This window comes from Crinia signifera, chromosome 7 (assembly GCF_055691185.1).
Source record: "Crinia signifera chromosome 7, ASM5569118v1, whole genome shotgun sequence".
In the NCBI taxonomy this organism is placed as follows: Eukaryota; Metazoa; Chordata; class Amphibia; order Anura; family Myobatrachidae; genus Crinia; species Crinia signifera.
Window position 1 is genome coordinate 163117228 of NC_139223.1, and position 21872 is coordinate 163139099.

At 45.7% G+C, this 21872-nt stretch overlaps 2 protein-coding genes across 4 annotated transcripts in view; one reads left to right on the plus strand and one right to left on the minus strand.

Moving 5' to 3' along the window:
• The window catches only part of CREB1 (cAMP responsive element binding protein 1), a 32636-nt gene extending 30571 nt beyond the window's left edge, over positions 1–2065 (plus strand). For both annotated transcript variants that reach the window (XM_083154221.1, XM_083154220.1), the window contains one exon: positions 694–2065. In XM_083154221.1, the coding sequence (XP_083010347.1) occupies positions 694–838 (145 nt within the window). In that variant the 3' untranslated portion in view covers positions 839–2065. The remainder of the gene's footprint in view (positions 1–693) is intronic.
• A 10143-nt stretch (positions 2066–12208) lies between these two features.
• METTL21A (methyltransferase 21A, HSPA lysine) lies at positions 12209–21809 on the minus strand. 2 transcript variants are annotated; one of them, XM_083154223.1, is made up of 5 exons: positions 21661–21809; positions 17298–17373; positions 16963–17135; positions 15874–15985; positions 12209–13075 (listed from the first exon to the last, which is right to left on the minus strand). In XM_083154223.1, exons 3-5 carry the CDS (start codon positions 17107–17109, stop codon positions 12687–12689), a joined length of 648 nt encoding a protein of 215 aa, XP_083010349.1. In that variant the 5' UTR covers positions 17110–17135; positions 17298–17373; positions 21661–21809; the 3' UTR covers positions 12209–12686. The 2 variants fall into 2 exon arrangements, with proteins under 2 accessions (XP_083010349.1, XP_083010350.1); XM_083154224.1 differs by having other exon boundaries at positions 21628–21809.
• Between the last annotated feature and the right edge of the window lie 63 nt (positions 21810–21872).

Genomic DNA, 21872 nt, shown 5'->3' on the forward strand with positions numbered 1-21872 from the left:
ATTATCAGCTGTGCGCTCATGTCTGAATAACCCCCTAATATAGAATAGTATAATGAAGGTCACAGGAATAATGCAGTGGGTCCCAGTTACAGATAAAACATTCTATCTTTAATGTTTAGAACCTTAGAATCCATCCCAGGTGTGAGGTCATTTCACCCTTTGGATAGACATGGGAGGAGGAGAAAGCTGTAACCTGCGGTGATTGGCTGGCGCTCTGTCCAGCCCTTGTATGAAGCTCCTCCTATCCTGCCTCCCCTACCCCTCCATCTGTTCCCATCCGTTCCTACTTATCCTATTGTTTATCGTTCGTCCACCCACCTCCTTTTAGTCTGGTAACTCTTATGAGTAGGCCCCTCCTTCCTCACGTACTCACCCTACCTCTTTACCTCACCAGCGCTCCTGCCCTGTTCTTCCCTTCCTCTACTTCATCTTCAGACTCCTCGACAATTTCCACACCTACTTCAGAACTGATGCTGATTTTAGTTCTACCATCTATACCCCTATTTATGCTGTATTTTATCAACACACCCTGTACGTTACCTTGTAATTTGTGTTTTGTTTGCTATGTACGGCGCTGCGGACACTTTGTGGCGCCTTATAAATAAACGTACTACTAAGTGATATTACAGGCTAGTGCCGGTGTAGAGGAACGGTTACATGCCACATAATGAGAATATTCTTGTGTACTTCCAGGGAAGCCGCCCGGGAGTGTCGCAGGAAAAAGAAAGAATACGTAAAGTGTCTAGAGAACAGAGTCGCTGTCCTGGAAAATCAAAACAAGACACTGATCGAAGAACTGAAAGCACTTAAAGACCTTTATTGCCACAAATCTGACTGAGGGGCTGATGCACCCCTATAATGAGGAGAGACTGGTCGGCCCACAACCAGATAAACTATTTTTGTTCTTTTGTTTCTATATTACCCCTTTATGCAAAACTGCCTGACAGCAACTAAAGGATTTCACTCATCTGTGCTTCTGCATTAAGCTGTGAATGCTCCCGGCTCCTTCCTCCGTACCCAAGAGAGTAAGTGACATCTTTCAAGATCAAGAAGACGAAAGACTTATTTTATTATCAGTTTTTTTTTAATCGTACGTTTTGTTGGCTCTTTTGCTTTGTCCTTCCTATGTTCGCTTCGCACTGTCGGTGAAGGGAGAGCTTGCGTATATACAATGCGTTCAGGCTTCTCTATCACTGATGTGGCTCCTAGTACAATTATATATACTGTAGTGTTGGGGTCACTGCCCTGCTCCCCCTTACACCGTTACACGTCTGCCTCATGCATAACTCATCCAATCAAAGCGGGAAGTAGGAAGCCCCATAAGTTACTGATTCCAGTGTGTCAGAAGTGTCACCCGGCATATGGAGGAAACCCATGGTAACGCCCTTTGGAGCGGTCAAACGTCAATATTGTTTTTGTTGTTATTTTCGGACTGTTGTGCAATGTCGCTCGCCCCACTCGCAATCATCGCTTACATTACGCCGTTGTGCATCAATGGAAGGGTGGAGCTTTCTATAAACAGGTAGAGTTCGTTCAGTTTTAAAGGACGGAAGGGTCTGAGAAGAGAGTAAATGAAGCACTCCACATTGCAACATCAAATCTTGAAAAATCTGAACTTGTAACATATATACCCAGGTATGTAGAGGGAACGTCCGAGCACCTACGGAACATTGAAACTCTGGGCAATTTTAAACAAAAAACTGTGTTCATTTCTATTTGTACTGTACTCAAATCCCTATCACCAGCAACCTATTGTGGAATGTTAGACTCCACGTGTATATTTATGGGAAAAACAAATTATTTTCACTGCCTGACCCCAATTTGGAAAGACGGAGAAAACAAACAAAATTGCGCCGCGGATCTTCCCCAGTCGTAACAGCCTCGTTGCTTTGTTTATTTTGTGTGGCTGGCGGTTTTCCATATCCCCCTGCTCACAGCGACACTTACCGGAAGCTTACTTTGTGTTTGGGATTTGTTGGTCTTGTAAAATAATTTTATGTTGAGTAGAGTTATCATGTACTATTTGAAATACATTTTGTATTTTAAAACTATAATGTATTGTTTGCATCGGAACTTTTTTTTTTTTTTTTACTTTGTGTGTGCAGGTCATCTTTGTGCTCATGTGCTAATAGCTATTGTATATACCTTATTTTATTTTAACTTTTTCATATAAAAAAATATATATATAAATAACTATGAATTTAATTTCTGTAAAATCCTACATTTGTAATCAGAGTATATTGGCGATTGGTTTTCTTAGGCAGGTTCCAGTCTCTATCCCCCCCCCCCCCCCCCCCCCCCCCATTGCACGGAAGGAGAGAACTTTGTTATAATGGTCTCATTTGCATTTCTGTCATTGAGAAAGTGTTTACAAGTCTGTTGTTGGCAACCTTACACACTGGGGGCTGCATTGAAATAGATGCAGTTGTTGGGGTGTCATGGAAAATTTATTGTTTCAACAGTTTGGGGTACAAAGGTCTCCCATCATTAATCTATTACGTTCCCGCGTCTGAGAATACACACAGCTGGGCTGGAATAGAACTTTGTAAGAAGTGTAGTGAATGGTTCCCTAACAGAATAACAAGGCGTAGAAAGATGTGAATCCCTCTAATGGGCCTTTTACATTTCATTATTATTATTTTTTTTTGTGTTGTTTTTTCCTGGTAATGCATCAAAATCTTTTTATAACCAGATCAGCAATAATTACCCTTCTCACACAGACCCACAGAAGTAGCCCTTTCCGAACTGTCCATATTAAAGACGCTGTCCTGCTTTGCAGTGCGGTCTGCTGTGTGGATCTGTGATGTCAGCGATAGACCACAGCATTCAATCGCACGGTCAGCTTACTCCGTTCATTCAGAGGACATTAGGGCGTTGATTCTAGGAGATGTACACCATGGGCTGATGTGGGATGGGGTGCAGAGGTTTTGTAGCCTAATGCATGGTTCTGGAGATTGGGATTACTGTCATGTCTGGTATTAAGAGCTCAATGACTCTCTGGGACTGAATCGGTTGATTTTGCTTGCGGTTACCACTAGGGGGCACACAATGGGGCAGTTCAATTGTGACTTCCTTACGACACCTTGTAGCCCATTCTTGTCCTTTATTCTAATCCAGACGTCATTCTCATTGTAATTTGTGCAGCTTGGTGCGTTTATCTTCCAGATGGCAAGTAATGTTCTATATAATATATAGCCGGCCTATGGACATGGAGACATTATCCTGGAGCTGGCAGTGGTTTATTTTGGTCCAAAAAGCTCTAACCATTTTATAATGTCACCAACCATGTGGGCTGTGCATTACCTAATCATGTCATGTTGTCCTGGACTCCGTTCTTCTGCCCTATTACCCCCTAACTTGGTGCATTTACATTTTATGTTCTACTAGACATTGTTTTAATAACCGCTTTAGTGTTCATTCTAGCACCCGCCATATTTGAAAACCCATGCAGTTCCTCTTCCCTGCCTGGGGTGTCGCTGTCTGCTGTGGTGTTTCTAGCACAGGTCTGATTTGCATATCAGTGCTGATATACAGACCAGTCTTTGCTAGAAGCACTACAGCAGACAACGACACCCCAGGCAGGGAAGAGGAACTGCATGGGTTTACAAATATGGCGGGTGCTAGAATGAACACTACTGCTTGAACAGGGCTGTATAATACAGTTGCCTAAACATCAAGTGATGTGGGAACCTGGAATGCCAAGCTGGCAACATACCCCCAAAAGTTTGTCCCCACTCCCATATGGTATGTGTGTAGACAATGCATTAATATTACCTTTCTATAAGGGTGCAGGATGGATTCTCATGTCTCCTTGATTTGAATTCACTTTTAGATTTCATTTATTTAATTGTAGGCACTATTGTCCCATCTTGTATTGATCACAGCTACTACTGGGATGTTCTAAAGAAAACAACCCCTAGATAACAGGACAGATGGTCCACATTTTGGAATCTGTCGATCAGAAGGATTCTCTTTAATTGGGGGTCCTTCTGTTGAGTAATTCCCCGTACACACAGTTCGATGTGGTGTCGTTTTCTATTTGATTTTGCTTATAAGCAAATTTGAATCAAACGTATTTGATCTCTCTTCAATGCCGATGTGTGGCACCGATATTGAATAGAAAACTAGACTGTGCAGGCAAGACCATATAATACAGATCTGTACTATGTAGTCCAAATCCAATGTGTTTGCCTTGCTGTGTGATTTGCTCCCAATTCAACTGAGATTAAGGGGGATATTCAATCGCCGTCGAGCATCTCCCGTGGGGGAGATGCTCGACGGGCCCTATTCAATGCTATCTTCCCCGACAGCATTGAACAGGGTTTCCTGGCAGAACGAGCCCGACATCTCTAGCTGTCGGGCTCGTTCTGCCGAGAACAGCCGGGAAGTGACGAGCTGCCGGCTGCATCTCGTCACTTCCCGGCCGCAACTCGTGGCCACGCCCCCTTCTCGTCCCGCTGCAGGCGGGACATTGAATCCCGCCTGCATGTTCTCGGTCGAGCTGACCGAGAACGGGACTGGGTCACGGTGGGCGAGCAAGCTCGTCTGCCGTGACCCGAAGATTGAATACCCCCCTCAATAGCAACACAATCGCAACTGTGTGTCACCTATGTGACTATAGACACTGAGAGATAACCAGAAGGAACTTGGGGAACAAGCTCGTCTTCGGTACTTATCCTGATGCTTAATGTTATCATGTCCTTATTAATGGGCAAAATAATTCTATGCTATATGGTTTTAAATATATAGTGACCGAAAGCAAAGAATCTAACCTATATATGTTTGGGGTTTGACGCCCCCTAGAGGAGCTGCTTGACAAACCACCCTATTAGGCGCCTGTTCACTACTAGCCTCGGCTACTAGTTACCCTCTCTACAAAGAATCTAACCTTGCTTATTGAATAGCGATGCGATGCGCGGTCCTGTGAGAATCGCATCCTAGCCTGCAGATCTCACCTGCTGCTCCATAGATTTATCGCGTTGCCAAGGGATATCGCTGGGATTGTATACGATACATTCTATGCAAAATGACTGACTACGTTTTATTATATGTAAACTTGCCGCCCATGAGGTTCCCGGTGGTTCAAGGGGGTATAGCAGGTGACTTATCCCTCCCCTCAGATATTGGTCTAACAAGGTCAAAGGTTTATCAAGGAGACATGCGTCTTATTGTTGGGCGGTTTTTGCACTGACGTCTGCATCTTTGTTACAGAATAACTACAAAGTGTAAACATGTCAATTCTAACGCACCTCTCCCATTCCAGAGGGTTGCATTTAGTCATATTTAATAGAACGTACTGTAGTTTTCTTTGATATTGTGACCAAATCTGAAGCTGTGCATATCATTGAGGGCTAATTCCTCTGCATTGTGGCCCCTATTCTGGTTCACTTGCAGAGGCAAATTCCTTCTCAAATGGACAAAACCATGTGCACTGCAGGGGGGGGCAGATGTGCAGGGTAAATACTGGCTGCTTTATTTTCACACTGCAATATAGATCTCACTTTGAAGAAAAACCCCACCCAAATCGAATTCTCTCTTCACAAGTAACATCTACCCCACCTGCAGTGCAGCATGGTTTTGCCCATTTGAGAAGGAATTTGCCTTTGCAAGTGAATCAGAATAAGGGCCTGTATGTAGATGCTACAAAATAACGAATTCTAATATTTGGGGGACCTCCATTGCCCATGGTAATTTACTGCAGGCTTATATATATCTCTCCCCCCCCCCCCCCCCCCCCCCCCCCCCCCCCCAGAGTTATTCAGCTGTTTTTGTCATAGCTGTGGGGGGGGGGTTACAGAGGCGATACTTATGCATGTTGTCACGTTCTGTGTTGCAAAATGTCCCGTATGAGTGCCTGAAATGGGTGCGTTTTTGGGCATTACAGCTGGTCACCGCTGTGTTGCTATACGGCTTGTGACCCACATAAACAAAATGTAGAAGATCCTAATTTCCTCTCTTGCAGCCTGTTTCCATGCGGTGGGGACGGCTTCTTCCTCAGCGACAGATGGCTGAAGCCCTTGCATCAGGGGTGGGCATTATTATCAGCTGAGGGCCCATGTTACACGTTTTAGTACGTGGTCTTGGGCAGCACATAGTTCTGTTACTGTTAGTATTTATTGGACGACACACTCACAACTGAAACCTGAAGCGCAATCCCTGGTGCACAACCAATAAAACCCCAAATAGGGAAATCTATAAATAGAAATCGAATACGAGTGGATTTCTATTGATTAGAGGGAAGGGAGGCGCTAGTTTCCCAGCAGCAGCTTCCCACACTCCACGTTTCAAATAGGATGTTGCTATAGGCAACCAATCAGATACTATATATCATCCTCTAGAAGGTGCTAAATAAATAAGTAGGTTCTTGTATGCTTGTGGTATATACAATATTCTGTATTAGACGCACCTGACCGATTCTGCTCTGCACATTTCAGCTGTTTGGACAGATTTTTCCCAATTTAAAAAAAAAAAAACATTATTCATCTCCTGCACTTAGATTGCAAAGTATTAAATTGATTTGACGTTTTGATTTAGAAAATTCTCATTGCATTTCAGCAGGATATTGCTTTGCGTGGAATTTATTAGTAGCCGACCAACAATTGTATTAATGGATATGTTACCAATGTACAGCATTCTGATTTTTCAGACATACTACCCGGGATTTCACTCCCGGGTTCGATCTCAGGATTTTAGAGATAGGTGCAGGTGCTTGAGATCCGGTAATGAAACCCTTTCAGACATACAATAGTCTTAGGGCTATTTCACACGCTCCTGCCGGGCGGCAAAATCCCGCACGGCCAAGAAGCTGTGCCGCACACAGCAGTTTACAATGGTGGGGAAGGCCACAGCCCGGTAGCCGTCCCTTCCAGTGGTGGGATCCGGCTGCAACCGGGCGTCCGGGCCGTGGCTGCCCCGTGTGAATGGACACATTTGTGTCCATTATTAACTACTGTGTGCAGCACGTTTTTTCGCTGTGCGGGGTTTCGCCACCCAGCCAGAGCGTGTGAAATAGCCCTTAGGTTGATGCGCATTCATGTGAAAAAACCTGGGATTTTCACTTATGTCTGAAGGGGTATTATTGGACTGGTGTGAGCTGTACCACAAACACAACCTTGTGTGTATTAATGCAAAGACACAATTGGGGGGTTATTTAATTAGTCCTTTTTTATTTTTTCAAGCCAGAAAAAAAGACTCTCCGTATTCAATTGCAGATGATTTCAACCTTTTTTTTCCATGCTGATGCATTTCCTTTTTTTCTTTTTACAAAAGGGAAAACAAGTGGATCTGGGAGTAATTCTCCGATCCACGAGCTGATTTTTCTAACAATGGAAAAATCATCACTTTTAATTGAATAGGTCATACGTAAATTCAAGCGAAAATCGTCAATGTGCAAATTTTTCGACTGTTGAAATAATTGAATACCCCCAGTGTGTCCGTATAGAATTGTTCTTGGGATGCATGAGGTGAATCAGACAAACCCCAAAATCACTGCAACATCGTTGTTTATAGGAGGTGAACCGGCCATTATTGTGCTCTGCACAACCTCCATCGCCTATTCATTAATTATATTGGCCTAAACTGCGGCATGGGATTTGAGGCTTCTGTGTACAACTGGGTAATGAGATGGTAATAAGTCACCGGGAACGTTGTTCCAAAATTCGGTATACCCGATAGTTCTCTCTACTCTGTATCTCTCCCTGCAATAGATAGAAAGTTACCCAGGACATGTTATAATGCTGCATTTCTTATATGGATATGTAATATGTAACACCGGACGCATGGAACATGTTTATAATGCTTATATAAGCGACCAGTATGATAAAGTGGGGACCGTGTTTTCCCAATTGTGTATAGAGACTGGAGTAGTATGGAGCCGAATAAACTTTTTATGATGAATATTTAGAAGGAAAAAAAGTATTATATACGGGATAATTGTATTTTATAGACGTGCCATGAGTTTTGTACATAATATTCGAACTGATGCAGGTTTCTAACTGTATATAAAATGGCTTTTCTTTTGCATTTCAATTTTGCTGTTTTTTTGTTTTTTAAACTGGAAGAGGCGACGATAGAGGTGTAAATTGGGTGATTGTTTTAGATCTATGTAACTGTGCATTTACTGTGTTGTATAAAGCTGTACATATATGTGGTACCGGCTGACGGTATGCTTTTTTCCACCTTTTGTATAAACTTCAAACCTCTTTGTTTGACAGGATCTTGTTATTTGCTGGCTCCCCAAAATCTGCTGTTTGGATGAAACCATCTTTACTTTTGCTAATAGTTGCATAATCCTTGTAAATTGTTTTTATATAAATGGTGGTTTCAATAACATTTTATACATTTGGTGTAAAGATTTTTCTCCTCTGTAACTGCTTGTCTGTTTACGTCTCCGCAGAAGGGTGCCGGACGGGGTTCCGACAGTCATTTATCCAACGTGGGGATACTGACTGTTAAAACACAGACAGACGGGTTTCTGACGGCCACCAGCTATTCTCCCTTGTGGGGGTCCACAACCCCCATAGAGGGAGACTAGAATAGGTGTGTTGCTTCACAACGTATGAACGCCATGTGACGTGGTTGTGCCTTTCTGTATTTATGTGCAACTTTTCCAGTAAAAATGTATCTTATGCAGATATTGGTGCAAATATGATGCATGAGCAGCTTCTGCTGATTGATTTGATATGCAGCATGCCTATATTCTGTGTGCTGCTGCATCTGCATATGAGATGCTATGTTAGTGTCACATTTTAAGCAGCAGAAGCAGCTTGTGTGTCCTAAAGGCACGGCTTTGAGATAAACATTCATGAATAGACTGAGTCACAGCGCGGTATGGTGCAACTCGATGGGCTGTGTTACGCACAAGGAGGCCAGGCGTATGTAGACACATCTATACATCACAACCGATCCTGAGCACAACAGAAAGCCGCACTACCCCATAGGAAAATATATTACTGATGAGCGCACTCGCCGGTCACACTGGACCTTATCCCTTTTTCTCACAGATTGCCTGACAAAAGCAGTCTCTTAAATCTGCAACCCTCTGCCCTGATTTGAAGATGGTAGCCTAGGGGAAAAGGGCTAGAGGTAACCATGGTTAACAGATGAAGAACAATGATCTAAGCATCACCCTCCTTTTAAAGCTTCTAGTCCGTTAGTCTACCTCAAACAGCATGACGGTGATTTCCAGCCTTGTCCTCGTCAGCACTCTCACCTGTTAATGAAAGAATAACTGCCACAATGTCATCTTGTCCTTCTGCGCCAGGGCTGCAATACAATGGAAATGTTGGGTTTGGGATTAAGTTCATTGTCATGGTAAAGAGGGACTTTGCGATTCATCGGATCACTCTTTATGACGTTCTGCAATGTATGCAAATTGCCATCAGAAAAACTGAAGACACATACTTTGTCAAAACTAATATATTTATGTCATTCCCAAATCTTTTGACCATGGTTATATCTGCTGTCCCAACAAATGAAGAGGGCTGTTGTGTGTGGAGCAAGTGTACCTGAGAGTATGGTTCATTTACCGAGTGATAACCAAACTCTGTCCCCAGGGTACTCTAGCAGCCCAGTTTGAAGGATTTCCAATCTTGCGTTCAGATGGTTTGATCAAATTGACTAAAGTACTCATTAAGCCACCTATGCTCATGTGTGGATATCCTGAAAACCTGGACTGTGGGATTGGCTGGAGGAATGAGTTTGCATTAACCAATTATCTCCGTTATGTTCCTAGAGAACATTCTCCTGGGTGCGGCTGCCTGAACTGCATCCAGTGGGTAACGTGTCATATAAATCTGATGGGGTCTTTGTAGTATCTTTCCAGTCCTCATCACAGCACGCGCCATAATTACTCTTACACCTGGCCCCATACTGGAAGATACAGAACAATATGCACTGCAGGTGGGGCAGATGTAACAGGTGCAGAGAGAGTTAAATATAAAATCCCTGGATCTGGAAATCCATTAATTGTGATTGCTGATGTATGGGGCCCTTAACACTCCCAAATCTAATGGACCCCATACATCAGCAATCACAATTAATGGATTTCCAGATCCAGGGATTTTTTGCCCAGATAAATGGATTCTACAATCTATCTGACTTTGCCCACACATTACAGATTTATTTCAGTGATCGGCAGATTTTTCCATCTAAAGATTGCATCTTCATATCTGGAAATTGCCCAATCGATTGTCATTTCAGCTGTTCATAATGTAAATAAATGAAGAAGACGAGATGGGAATGCCCACACATATAAAAAAGATCTGCAGATAATACCAGATTATTAAACATGTTTAAAAATCTGATTAAGCAATCGTTCAGCGATCCCTATTAATTGTTGCTTGGGATTGCCAAAAGGGGGAGCCCACACATCTAAAATTAATTGTGGCAATCATCTCCATATCTGAAAATTGTCACAATTAATTGCTGATGTATGGGGCCCATTACTCTCTCTGCACATGTTACATCTGCCCCACCTGCAGTGCACATGGTTTTGCCCATTTTGAAAATACATTTGTACTGCAATCTGAATAATGGCCACTGTGCTAAGAGCCTGGCATCCCGGTATGAAGGCTACGTGTTGGGATGAGCCAAGGTAAGAAGTGCTACTTTCACACCGCAAAACGTTTCTTAAAACGGGTCAACCCCTTTCACATTGCATGTTGTAAACTATATATTACCGTTTAATTACCATTTTTGTACCTTTCGCATTGAACTGTTTCACCCATAGAAAACAGTAATGGTGAAAGGTGCACCCTCACCCCCCGCTGGCTGAGAGATAACTGAGCACAAGCTGGTCCCGCTCTGTGCATATCTAATGAGCGGGTCCCGCCCCCTGCATATGGAATGAGCGGGACCCGCTCCGTGCAGTGAATATTTAAAGGAGCGGGTAGCTCCTTCCATATCCAGGGGGCGGGACCCGCTCATTAAATAGTCACTGTGCTGGGTCCTGCTCATTACATATGCACAGAGCGGGACCAGCTTGTGCTCATTGCTGCCTGGGTCCTAAATACCGTTTCAGACCCGTTCAGACTGCAAAAAGAACGGGTCTGAAACAGGGTCTGCTTTTTTACCATTTTCAAATGCCGTTTATTTTAAAACGGTAAATCCACTCTGGACCTTCCAGACCAATCATATTACAGTTTTGAAACGGTAAAACAAACAGCAAAATACCAGGTAATAAGTGCAGTCTGAAAGGGATATAGAAGGTTTCATCAGGGAAAGCAGATGTTCCTTATTGTCTGACCTCTTCCAGGGCAGCTGTCAGTTTGTATGGTATTTTTAATATAAAAATACATTATCCCTGGAGGTCACAAAGCCCAGGGGAGGTCATATAGGATGTCCCAATGCCCCTGGTGGTAAAGAAGAGAACAACACTTCTGCCCCGATAATTGGATACAAGTCCCGGTTTTAGCCATCCCTGTTTTCATTGCTAGAAATCCATGACAAGGATGCTCCAGACACACTGGGTCCAAGTAAGCCACTTCCCAAAGGAATTCCTGTCAAACAACTAAAAAGACTTGGCCAACTTTTGTAATACAGAAGCTATATAGAATTATTTACCCCATCAAAGCGTACCCTTCCACTGCATAACCTAGTCCCGAGGCTGGTCCTCCGACCCCCTGCCTCCACCTTGGCCATCTCTGCCTGCTTACATCCTGCTATCAAGCGCCCTTAATTAACAAATAAATACCAGTTGCAGTTTGATTGACAGGAAGCCTGCATTTAGGTGCAGAAACATGGGGTTCTCTGGGTATGTCCGTGAAAGTGCAGGCGTGCCCGGGCATTTTTCTGGTTAGTCCCTGACGTCAGCAATGACCACTTCCAGCCTTGTTCTTGAATGGATTAGTGGAAGCCCACTGCCAAACTATGGCCCTCCAGCTGTTGTGAAACTACAAGTCCCATCATGCCTTGCCACAGTTTTGGTAGCAAATGCAAAGAACTATGGCAAGGCATGCCTGGATGTGTAGCTTCACAACAGCTGGCGGGCCACAGTTTTGCCATGCCTGCCCTTGACTGACGCAGATGGAAAAATGTTTTGATGATTCAGCTTTCACAAATGATCTGCGAATGCGTTGCAATTTATGATGCAAGTTTGCAAGAGACTTGGTTCGCAGTGCACCGCAAACTCTTCCATAAGCGCTCAGTGCTGAATTAGGGATATACAGTCCTAGACTAAGCGGGTGAGAAGGTCAAATAACAGACTCCCTTAGATCAGAATTATTATTTAATGAAAGAAAATAAACTGAATAAAACCCATTAGATTTATTACAGGAGTTTGAGAAGTGTCTGCGTTCAGGCCTGGAATGTATACAGCTTATGCCGTAGTTGTAAGTGTACTGTAACAATACAGGGAGACCCATGTGAGTAAACACTTAGGGGCCCAATTTAATTAGCCGCTGATTTCTCGCTCTGTGCATATGAGCGCAATTTCGTTAGGCCAGGAATCCGCTTTGAAGACCAATCCCACAAGGCTTTGGTGGCACATGCAGATAATTGACCAGCCGATTAGGCCCAGATGTGGTGCCAGTTTGGTGGAAGTGCTGACTTGGCACTTCTGACACTGAGGTAAAACCAGGTTGGTTCCTGCTAAAAAAAAAAATAATAATAATAATATAATAGATATATATATATATCTCTCCGCAACGCTGCATGTGCCAACGTCTCAGCGAATAGGAACCATTGTTTTAAAGCTCTTTTCCTCGATCCTTCTGAGCCTTATAGATGTACACATCAGCACTGCTGTCATAATGCACCTGGACCACCGAAAACGCTTTCCTCATCATGTCCAGGAAGTCTGCGTCGCGCTGGTATCGGAGCCTGCACGCCAGCAGGACAACCGTGCGCTCCGTACTCAGGTGCACAATGGTCTGTAAGAGGTCGGGGAAGGTTTCCTCTAGATAAACGATATCTGCTCCGACGATTACATCGTATGGGGAGAAGTCGGCGAGTCCTGCGCCCCACGTCAGCGGCCGTACTGACATTTTGTGATGAAGCTCGAGGGGAAGATTATCTTCAACATTGGATCTCAGGAATTCCAGAGCAACCTCGCGGTCTGTGACCGTAACATCAGCACCTAGGGGGAGGGACAGAAACAGCCCAATTGTGTGTGGCCGGGTTACACCATACTCCTCACCGGTACAGTGGGATCGCCGTCATCTATCCAATAAATTACTTTATTTCCACACATTGTATGTATTCTATCAGGGATGCAGTTAAAATCCCGGCGTTCAGAATCCCGACACTTTCTCCCTCCGTGGGTGTCCACGACACCCCTGGAGGGAGAATAAATTAGCGTGGCGAGCGCAGCGAGCCCGCAAGGGGGGGCGATCCACGTCCCCCCCTTGTCGGGATTTCGGCGGTCGGGATTTTCAACGCCGGTATTTCATACTGAATCCTTCTATCATTGTCTAGGATGCAATAAAGTAATGATTGACAGAATTTGATTGGTTGCTATGGGCACCACCACTGTCATTTTAAGAAGCTTTTTAGTACATTTCCCCCAAAGAGTCCCTGCTGAAGGTAATAGCGGGTAGATGATGTCACTGCCAATGTCCCAGTAAATTTATATGACCTCACAGATGTAATATAAGCTCCGCTGCGTATACTCTGAGCAAAAGCATTATATAGTGTGACGCAGGGCTAAGCGCTACACAGAGCATTATACATAGTGTGACGCAGGGCTAAGCGCTTTATAGAACATTATATACAGTGTGACGCAGGGCTAAGCGCTGTACAGAACATTATATATAGTGTGACGCAGGGCTAAGCGCTACACAGAGCATTATACATAGTGTGACGCAGGGCTAAGCGCTTTACAGAACATTATATACAGTGTGACGCAGGGCTAAGCGCTACACAGAGCATTATATACAGTGTGACGCAGGGCTAAGCGCTGTACAGAGCATTATATACAGTGTGATGCAGGGCTAAGTGCTACACAGAGCATTATTTACAGTGTGACGCAGGGCTAAGCGCTGTACAGAGCATTATATACAGTGTGACGCAGGGCTAAGCGCTACACAGAGCATTATATACAGTGTGACGCATGGCTAAGCGCTGTACAGAGCATTATATACAGTGTGACGCAGGGCTAAGCGCTTTACAGAACATTATATACAGTGTGACGCAGGGCTAAGCGCTACACAGAGCATTATATACAGTGTGACGCATGGCTAAGCGCTGTACAGAGCATTATATACAGTGTGACGCAGGGCTAAGCGCTGTACAGAGCATTATATACAGTGTGATGCAGGGCTAAGTGCTACACAGAGCATTATTTACAGTGTGACGCAGGGCTAAGCGCTACACAGAGCATTATACATAGTGTGACGCAGGGCTAAGCGCTTTACAGAACATTATATACAGTGTGACGCAGGGCTAGGCGCTACACAGAGCATTATATACAGTGTGACGCATGGCTAAGCGCTGTACAGAGCATTATATACAGTGTGACGCAGGGCTAAGCGCTGTACAGAACATTATATATAGTGTGACGCAGGGCTAAGCGCTACACAGAGCATTATATATAGTGTGACGCAGGGCTAAGCGCTGTACAGAGCATTATATACAGTGTGACGCAGGGCTAAGCGCTGTACAGAACATTATATATAGTGTGACGCAGGGCTAAGCGCTACACAGAGCATTATATATAGTGTGACGCAGGGCTAAGCGCTACACAGAGCATTATATATAGTGTAACGCAGGGCTAAGCGCTTTACAGAACATTATATGGTACTTGTGAGTGATCCGGGCGTCCGATTTTTAAATCGGGTCGGATCGGGACATCGCATCGCATCGCATGCGACCATCGGATGCGATGCGATGACCCGATTTTTCCATAGGAATCAATGTTAAAATGGACTGAGTCCATTTTAACATGGAATTCAATGGGAAAAAGGGGTCCTTTTCATACCCCTACTATCCAAGTGGGCATGGAGTTGGATATAAACCTGTGGCGAGCGTAGCGAGCCACCGAGCCCGAAGCGTGGCGAGCGTAGCGAGCCCCGCGAGGGGACACGGAATACCATTCGCTCGCCACGCTTCGGGCTCGGTGGCTCGCTACGCTCGCCACAGGTTTATATCCAACTCCATGCCCACTTGGATAGTAGGGGTATGAAAAGGACCCCTTTTTCCCATTGAATTCCATGTTAAAATGGACTCAGTCCATTTTAACATTGATTCCTATGGAAAAATCGGGTCATCGCATCCGATGGTCACATGCGATGCGATGCGATATCGCATCGCATCTGATTGTATGCCTTAACTTAAGGCATACAATCAAAAAATCGGACGCCCAGATAACTCACAAGTACCCATTATATATAGTGTGACGCAGGGCTAAGCGCTGTACAGAGCATTATATATAGTGCGCTTTCTGCTGTGGTGCTTCTAGCACATTCTGGTCTGCAAACAAAACTGTGCTAGAAGCACTACAGCAGTGCTTAAAAGACCTAGGAATTTCCCCCTCCCAGTACCAATTTAAGGTACCGTCATCATGGAGCAGAGAAGCCTCTGTGCGGTTAAAGACCTGGCACAGTAACACACTTGATTTTTTGGGAGGAGCATCATCAAGCCCCGCCTCCAGCACAGCAAATACCGCAATTAGTGAGTATACGAGTGGGTGTGGTTAAAGTGACACAATTTGCATCATGTTAGCCCCGCCCCCTTCCCGAAGAGCCGTGAATCACAGTATTTAAAACATCAATTGGGGGAAATGCTTGGGGGTCCACCTTTCTAGGGGGCACAATTTTCGTGAGCCTCCTGGCCATTCCTAGAGGGTAGGTAATTATCCAATTAGATGTGATATAAGTAGGCATGACAACTAGTTCTATATGTATAAATGCGGTGCATTAGCAGCATCATTACACTTACCAAGCAATGCCGCCACAATTCCCACTAATCCAGTCCCTGCTCCCAATTCTATCACAGAACGCCCCTGCAGGTCCAATCCTCCAGCCTCCAGGTACATGCAGAGAACCACGGCCTGCCAGGGAGACACAGGTGTGTGGTTAGCGTCAGATTACTGCAGTCACAGGACATACACAACTGTGTACCTGTGCTGCAGTATGGTATTCTCCTCAGCTAGCCATAATGTATTTCCACAAGAATGAATGCAATCGTTCCTATTCATACAATGTTTTTTATTTGTTTGGTTCTTGTATGTTGGCTGGTTTAAACCAAATGTTTTTTTTTTTTTTTTTTTTTAATGCTGATATAAGGAGGTTAATCAGATGGGGTGCTAAATCTGCCTTACATCAAGTTTCACCCCCAACATTTCCATAGGACAGGGGGAAAAAAAGCCACAGTTAACACTTAAATCTTAAAGAGTAAAGAACACCAACACATTAAAAGGGCAATACATAGAGAAACATTTTATGGTTTGATATTCAGGTTTACTTCAATTTAAAACCTTGGTTTAACCAAAAAAACACCTTAATGGTAGCACTGTGGTTGCTATCACATACCCTACATCAGGTGGCCGAACATCCACCACCAACTCTCCCAGGTATAAACACTCACATGAGCCTGTAGACTTAACCTGATCCCTGATCCCTGCTGTCACGCTGTGTGTGTGTGTGTGTGTGTGTGTGTGTGTGTGTGTGTGGTCCCGCTTGCAGCTTCCCGTGACTCTGACTACTTCCGCCGCCGATGACCTGTTCCCTCTCCCCCACTGACTGGATCATCCTGGAGTTGGCTGTGATCTACCGACGAGAGCTCCGCGAGCTACCGGTAGTTCGAGATCAGTGTTTTGGCCGCCTATGTTCTAGAAGGTGCTAAATAAACAAGTAGAGTTTGATTGGTTGCTATGGACAGCATCCCCCCAATCGGGGTACACATGGATGTTAAAGTATGAAAAAGTCCCCCAAATAAAAACAGTGAAACACTTATGTCGCCCTAAATGTCGACACTATAAAGTGACCTATGAACCGGACAGGAATCCAGCAGATCTGTGGTACATACAGCGTCCCATACGACGGCCGCCACGCCCAGCTGCTTCCAGTCCTGCTTGATCCGGATGGTGCGGTTGGCGAAGGTGTAAGTCGTGTTGGAATGATGGAACCTCTGCAGGCCGCTGAGTACACTCTCGTCATACGGCACCAATGCCATGTTAGCGTATCCGCGTTACACGTGACCTAAAACCACAAGAGACTGGTAATTACCCACCGGTGTAACACATGCATGGGATCACCCAGCGGCAGCGGAGCAGGTGATCTCAGAATGAGGATCTGGCCCGAGAGGGCTGGGCCTTAGGATTGGGCTATGGCAGACAGGGTGAGGAAACACGGGGCTCTTACCTTCAAGGCTGGAATCCAGCTTCTCCAGTAGAACTCATAGCTGATAGAAGACTCAACAACATATTTATGGATTATCCTACAGAAAAAAACAACAAAAACTATAAGGAACCGGACTTGTGCAAAGTAAATGATGAGGTAAAACATTTCTAAACTTTGGACCAATCACGAAGAATTACTGGAAGTTGGCAGATAGTTCCTTGTATAAATAAGGCTGATCCCATAGCCAGCATTTACAGTCCCCAATCTACCTCCAACCAGTTAGTGGCCAGGTAAATGGCTACCAATCTGGTGACGTCACCAAGCTCCAGCCTGGGACCGGCGCTCCGGTGACGTCACCAAGCTCCAGCCTGGGACCGGCGCTCCGGTGACGTCACCAAGCTCCAGCCTGGGACCGGCGCTCCGGTGACGTCACCAAGCTCCAGCCTGGGACCGGCGCTCCGGTGACGTCACCAAGCTCCAGCCTGGGACCCGCGCTCTGGTCACCTCTGGTGACATCACCAAGCAGGCAATTAGCCAGGTAAAGCCAAGTTAAGGGTGGGTATAAGGCATACAGAGAGAATATTCCCCGGAACCAATGGTCACATGACTACCAGCCGTTGGGAGCAGGTAAGTGACCACCAGGCCATGTTTATATTCCATTAGAATTTACATGATGAATTCCAACATGGTCGACATTATGAATGCTGACATCATACCGCACCACTGCTAAAGCATTCTGCAGTTTGTCCCCAAGTTTCTTCCTCCTTTTGTGACAAATAAAAATGTCACCTGCCGTGATATACTGGAGTGTGAGACATATTATATCATTTGTGCAGGACAATGATTTGGAACTCATAGATATAGTTCCCTCTAGCAACAACTTTGTATCCACTAGTCCGACATCCACACCCCTCATACCTGCGCTTACAGACAGGCACCGATCAAATCCCACCTTGGGTGCGCTGTATGTGACGGCTGGGACTGAATGTTGGGTGCGTGTGTAGCTGCAGAGCATTGCCCAGCACTGGGGCTCTGCACTCTGATATAAATAGTGCTGGCTGGAAGCCATTTGGTCGCCGACACGGGCAGCTGCAGCAGATGCCACATGTCTCAGTTGCAGATACGACCTGAGGAGGCAGCAGCTGCACAACGGCAAAAAATTCACATACACGTCTGTTGTTCTCCTTCACAGAGAAGATTTATTATTAGAGGTCACTGAGATAGGGGATATTACACACGTTCTATACGCAGCTAAATCCTATACAGCCATAAGGTGTCGCTCACACTAAACCGCGTAACAAGTGACAGTGTGTACAGTACCACCAGCCCCATGACAAGTGACAGTGTGTACAGTACCACCAGCCCCATGACAAGTGATAGTGTGTACAGTACCACCAGCCCCATGACAAGTGACAGTGTGTACAGTACCACCAGCCCCATGACAAGTGACAGTGTGTACAGTACCACCAGCCCCATGACAAGTGACAGTGTGTACAGTACCACCAGCCCCATGACAAGTGACAGTGTGTACAGTACCACCAGCCCCATGACAAGTGACAGTGTGTACAGTACCACCAGCCCCATGACAAGTGACAGTGTGTACAGTACCACCAGCCCCATGACAAGTGACAGTATGTACAATACAACCAACCCCATAACAAGTTACAGTATGTACAGTACCACCAGCAAGTTACAGTATGTACAGTACCACCAGCCCCATAACAAGTTACAGTATGTACAGTACCACCAGCAAGTTACAGTATGTACAGTACCACCAGCCCCATAACAAGTTACAGTATGTACAGTACCACCAGCAAGTTACAGTATATACAATACATCAAACTGAGGCAAATGCGGTTTAAGAGGAACATCATCACTATCGGTTGTGCTGTCCCGAAGGCTAACCTCGTTTAGGCTTCTTGTCGCAGCCCAGCATGCAAGGCCGGAAATGGTGAAGGTCCCTTTGTGGAACAGTCTGTTTATGTACATATGAGCCATTTTACTATGCGCCAGGCAACACATTACAGGGTACAAAACCCCATTATAATTCATTATTGCAACTATAATCTTATATAGGAAGTCTGTGAAAATCCATATTTTTCTCAGGTAGGCGCTAGCTGAGAATCTGTATAGAATGGTCAAATCCATCTAATACAGGCTTACTACGTCTGAGCAATGCAATTCATTCCATAGTGGAGACCCCAATCTCCCCATCCCTAGGTGTTCAGGGCACAGTCCTATGGGTCTCTCATTCCTCTGGATCCACTCTGCTTTCTTTACAGAGTTTCCCAAACTCTGCCATTATAGTCCAAGATTTAAGGATATCCGTGCTAGTCCAGAAGTCAAATCAAATGGACTGAGAAACTAAACATACACCTGTAATAAACAGTTGGGTACTTGTGAACTAGCACAGCGTCCACGATATTTGGTCGCACAACTTTTAATCGCATCGCATGGCATACACCCGATGCACTGCGATGCGATTTCAAATTGTATAAGCCCCCTATACGATGTTTAATTGTATAAGCACCCTAATGGGGGCTTACAATGTTAAATGCACCCCCACTATGAACGTGAACCTGTAGCATGGCGAGCGCAGAAAGCCCGCGAGGGGCGGTGGTACGCATCCTCCGACCATTTCATAGCCTCACTAGCCACATCGGTGTGGTGTTGATTTTATATAGCGTGGCGAGCGCAGCGAGGGGACGCGTAATACCTGTGAAGTAATGCGCGTCCGCTCGCCACGCTTCGGCGGCTCGCCACACTATATAAAATCAACTCCACACCGACGTGGCTAGTGGGGGTATGAAAAGGTCGGAGGACGCGTACCGCTGCGCTCGCCACGCTGCGGGTTCACGTTCATAGTGGGGGTGCATTTAACATTGTAAGCCCCATTAGGGTGCTTATACTATTTAACATCGCATCGCATTGTATGCGTATACAATTTTAAATTGTATACCATCGGGTGCCAATTGTATACCATCACATACCATCGCATGCCTTATGGTCTGCGATGTGATGGGCGCTGTGATAGTACACAAGTACCAACAGTTGCAACCCTCCTTTCCTGGAGACTATTGTCACAATCAATCGTTAATGTATGGGCTGCCCCTACTGGCGATCCAGATCTAAAATTGACCAGGATCGCCAAATCAGTGTTTCAGACGTGTAGAAATCCGATTTCATCCAAGCTTTGCACTGCTGGTGTATGGCTATTATCGGCAAACAGGTCAACCATCTGCGGTGGTCCAGACTGGTGATTATAGCAATGTCAGATTATACTCAGAATGTTCTAGAACAGGTATAGGAAACTCCAGATGCTGTGGTCCTACACTTCCTAGAATGCCCTACCACAGGCCCAACAACATGCCCCACCGCAGACCCGACAACACGCCCCACCGCAGGCCCAACACCCTGCCCCACCGCAGACCCAACGGGTGTGGTCGACATGCATTTAGGTTGACATGTGTCTAGGTCAACATGCAGGAAAGTCGACATGAGTTAGGTCGACAGGGTCTTATGGTCGACATGGGTTAGGCCGACAGTCAAAAGGTCGCCGTGGGGTTTTTCATTGTTTTTTTTACCCAAATGTTGACACAGTCAACATGGACACAAGTTGAAGTGCACCGCGTCCGCTCACTATTCTCCAGCCATGCCCTAGTGCAGAGGTGGGGAACCTTCTGCTTCGAGGGCCATTTTCAATAAGCATAATGCCTCGGGGGCCATTTATTTAAAAAAAAAAAAATTACAAATCATCCTGCGGCAGCCGTCCCAAGCTCCGGCGGCTGCCGGAGGTTACGAGTCGCCGGTCTGTGTGGTCCGGCAAGGGTGACCAACTCATCCCTTTAATCCGGGACACACATTAATTACACAGGTTCTGTGGCAGGTGAAAGCCAGCCACAGAACCTGTGTAATTAATATGTGTCCCGTATTAAAAGGCATGAGTTGGTCACCCTAGGTCCGGTGGCTGTGAAGGGAGTCTCATACAGACGAAATCTCACGAGAGGTCGGTAGCTCTCGCGAGATTTCGCCTGTACTTGACTCGCTCTACAGCCGTCAGGAGGGTGGGCGGGCTGCATAGACCGGATCTGGGGGCCGTATACGGCCCGGAGGTTCCCCCCGCTGCCCTAGTGCATGGTAGGGCATGAAATACCGACGTGCCCTCAAAAAACCCCATGTCCACCTTTTGACTGTCAACCTAATGACCGTCAACTTAGACTCATGTCGACCTAATGACTGTCTAACAACTTGCTGGTGACCCAATGACCGTATCCTGACCCAATGCCATTCCCTACCGCAGACCTAACACCTACACAGCAGGCTGCCTCCACCAGTCCTCCCCACATCTCACCAGCAACACCCGCCACACGTTCCGCCTACACACCTCCACCCTGCGGTCCCTGAATATACGGTCAGCGCTGCACGGTGCTGTCAGCGTCTACACAGGACAGAAGCAGCAGATGGGTAGAAGCACATGCGCGTTCCACGCCTCGCTCTGGCAGGCCACGCCCCGGAATCCAGCCACTCTATTGAGGCTGACATCCGGAACTCGCAGAACTCAGAGCAGCGCCGACGCTGATTGGCTGCTGATAGTAC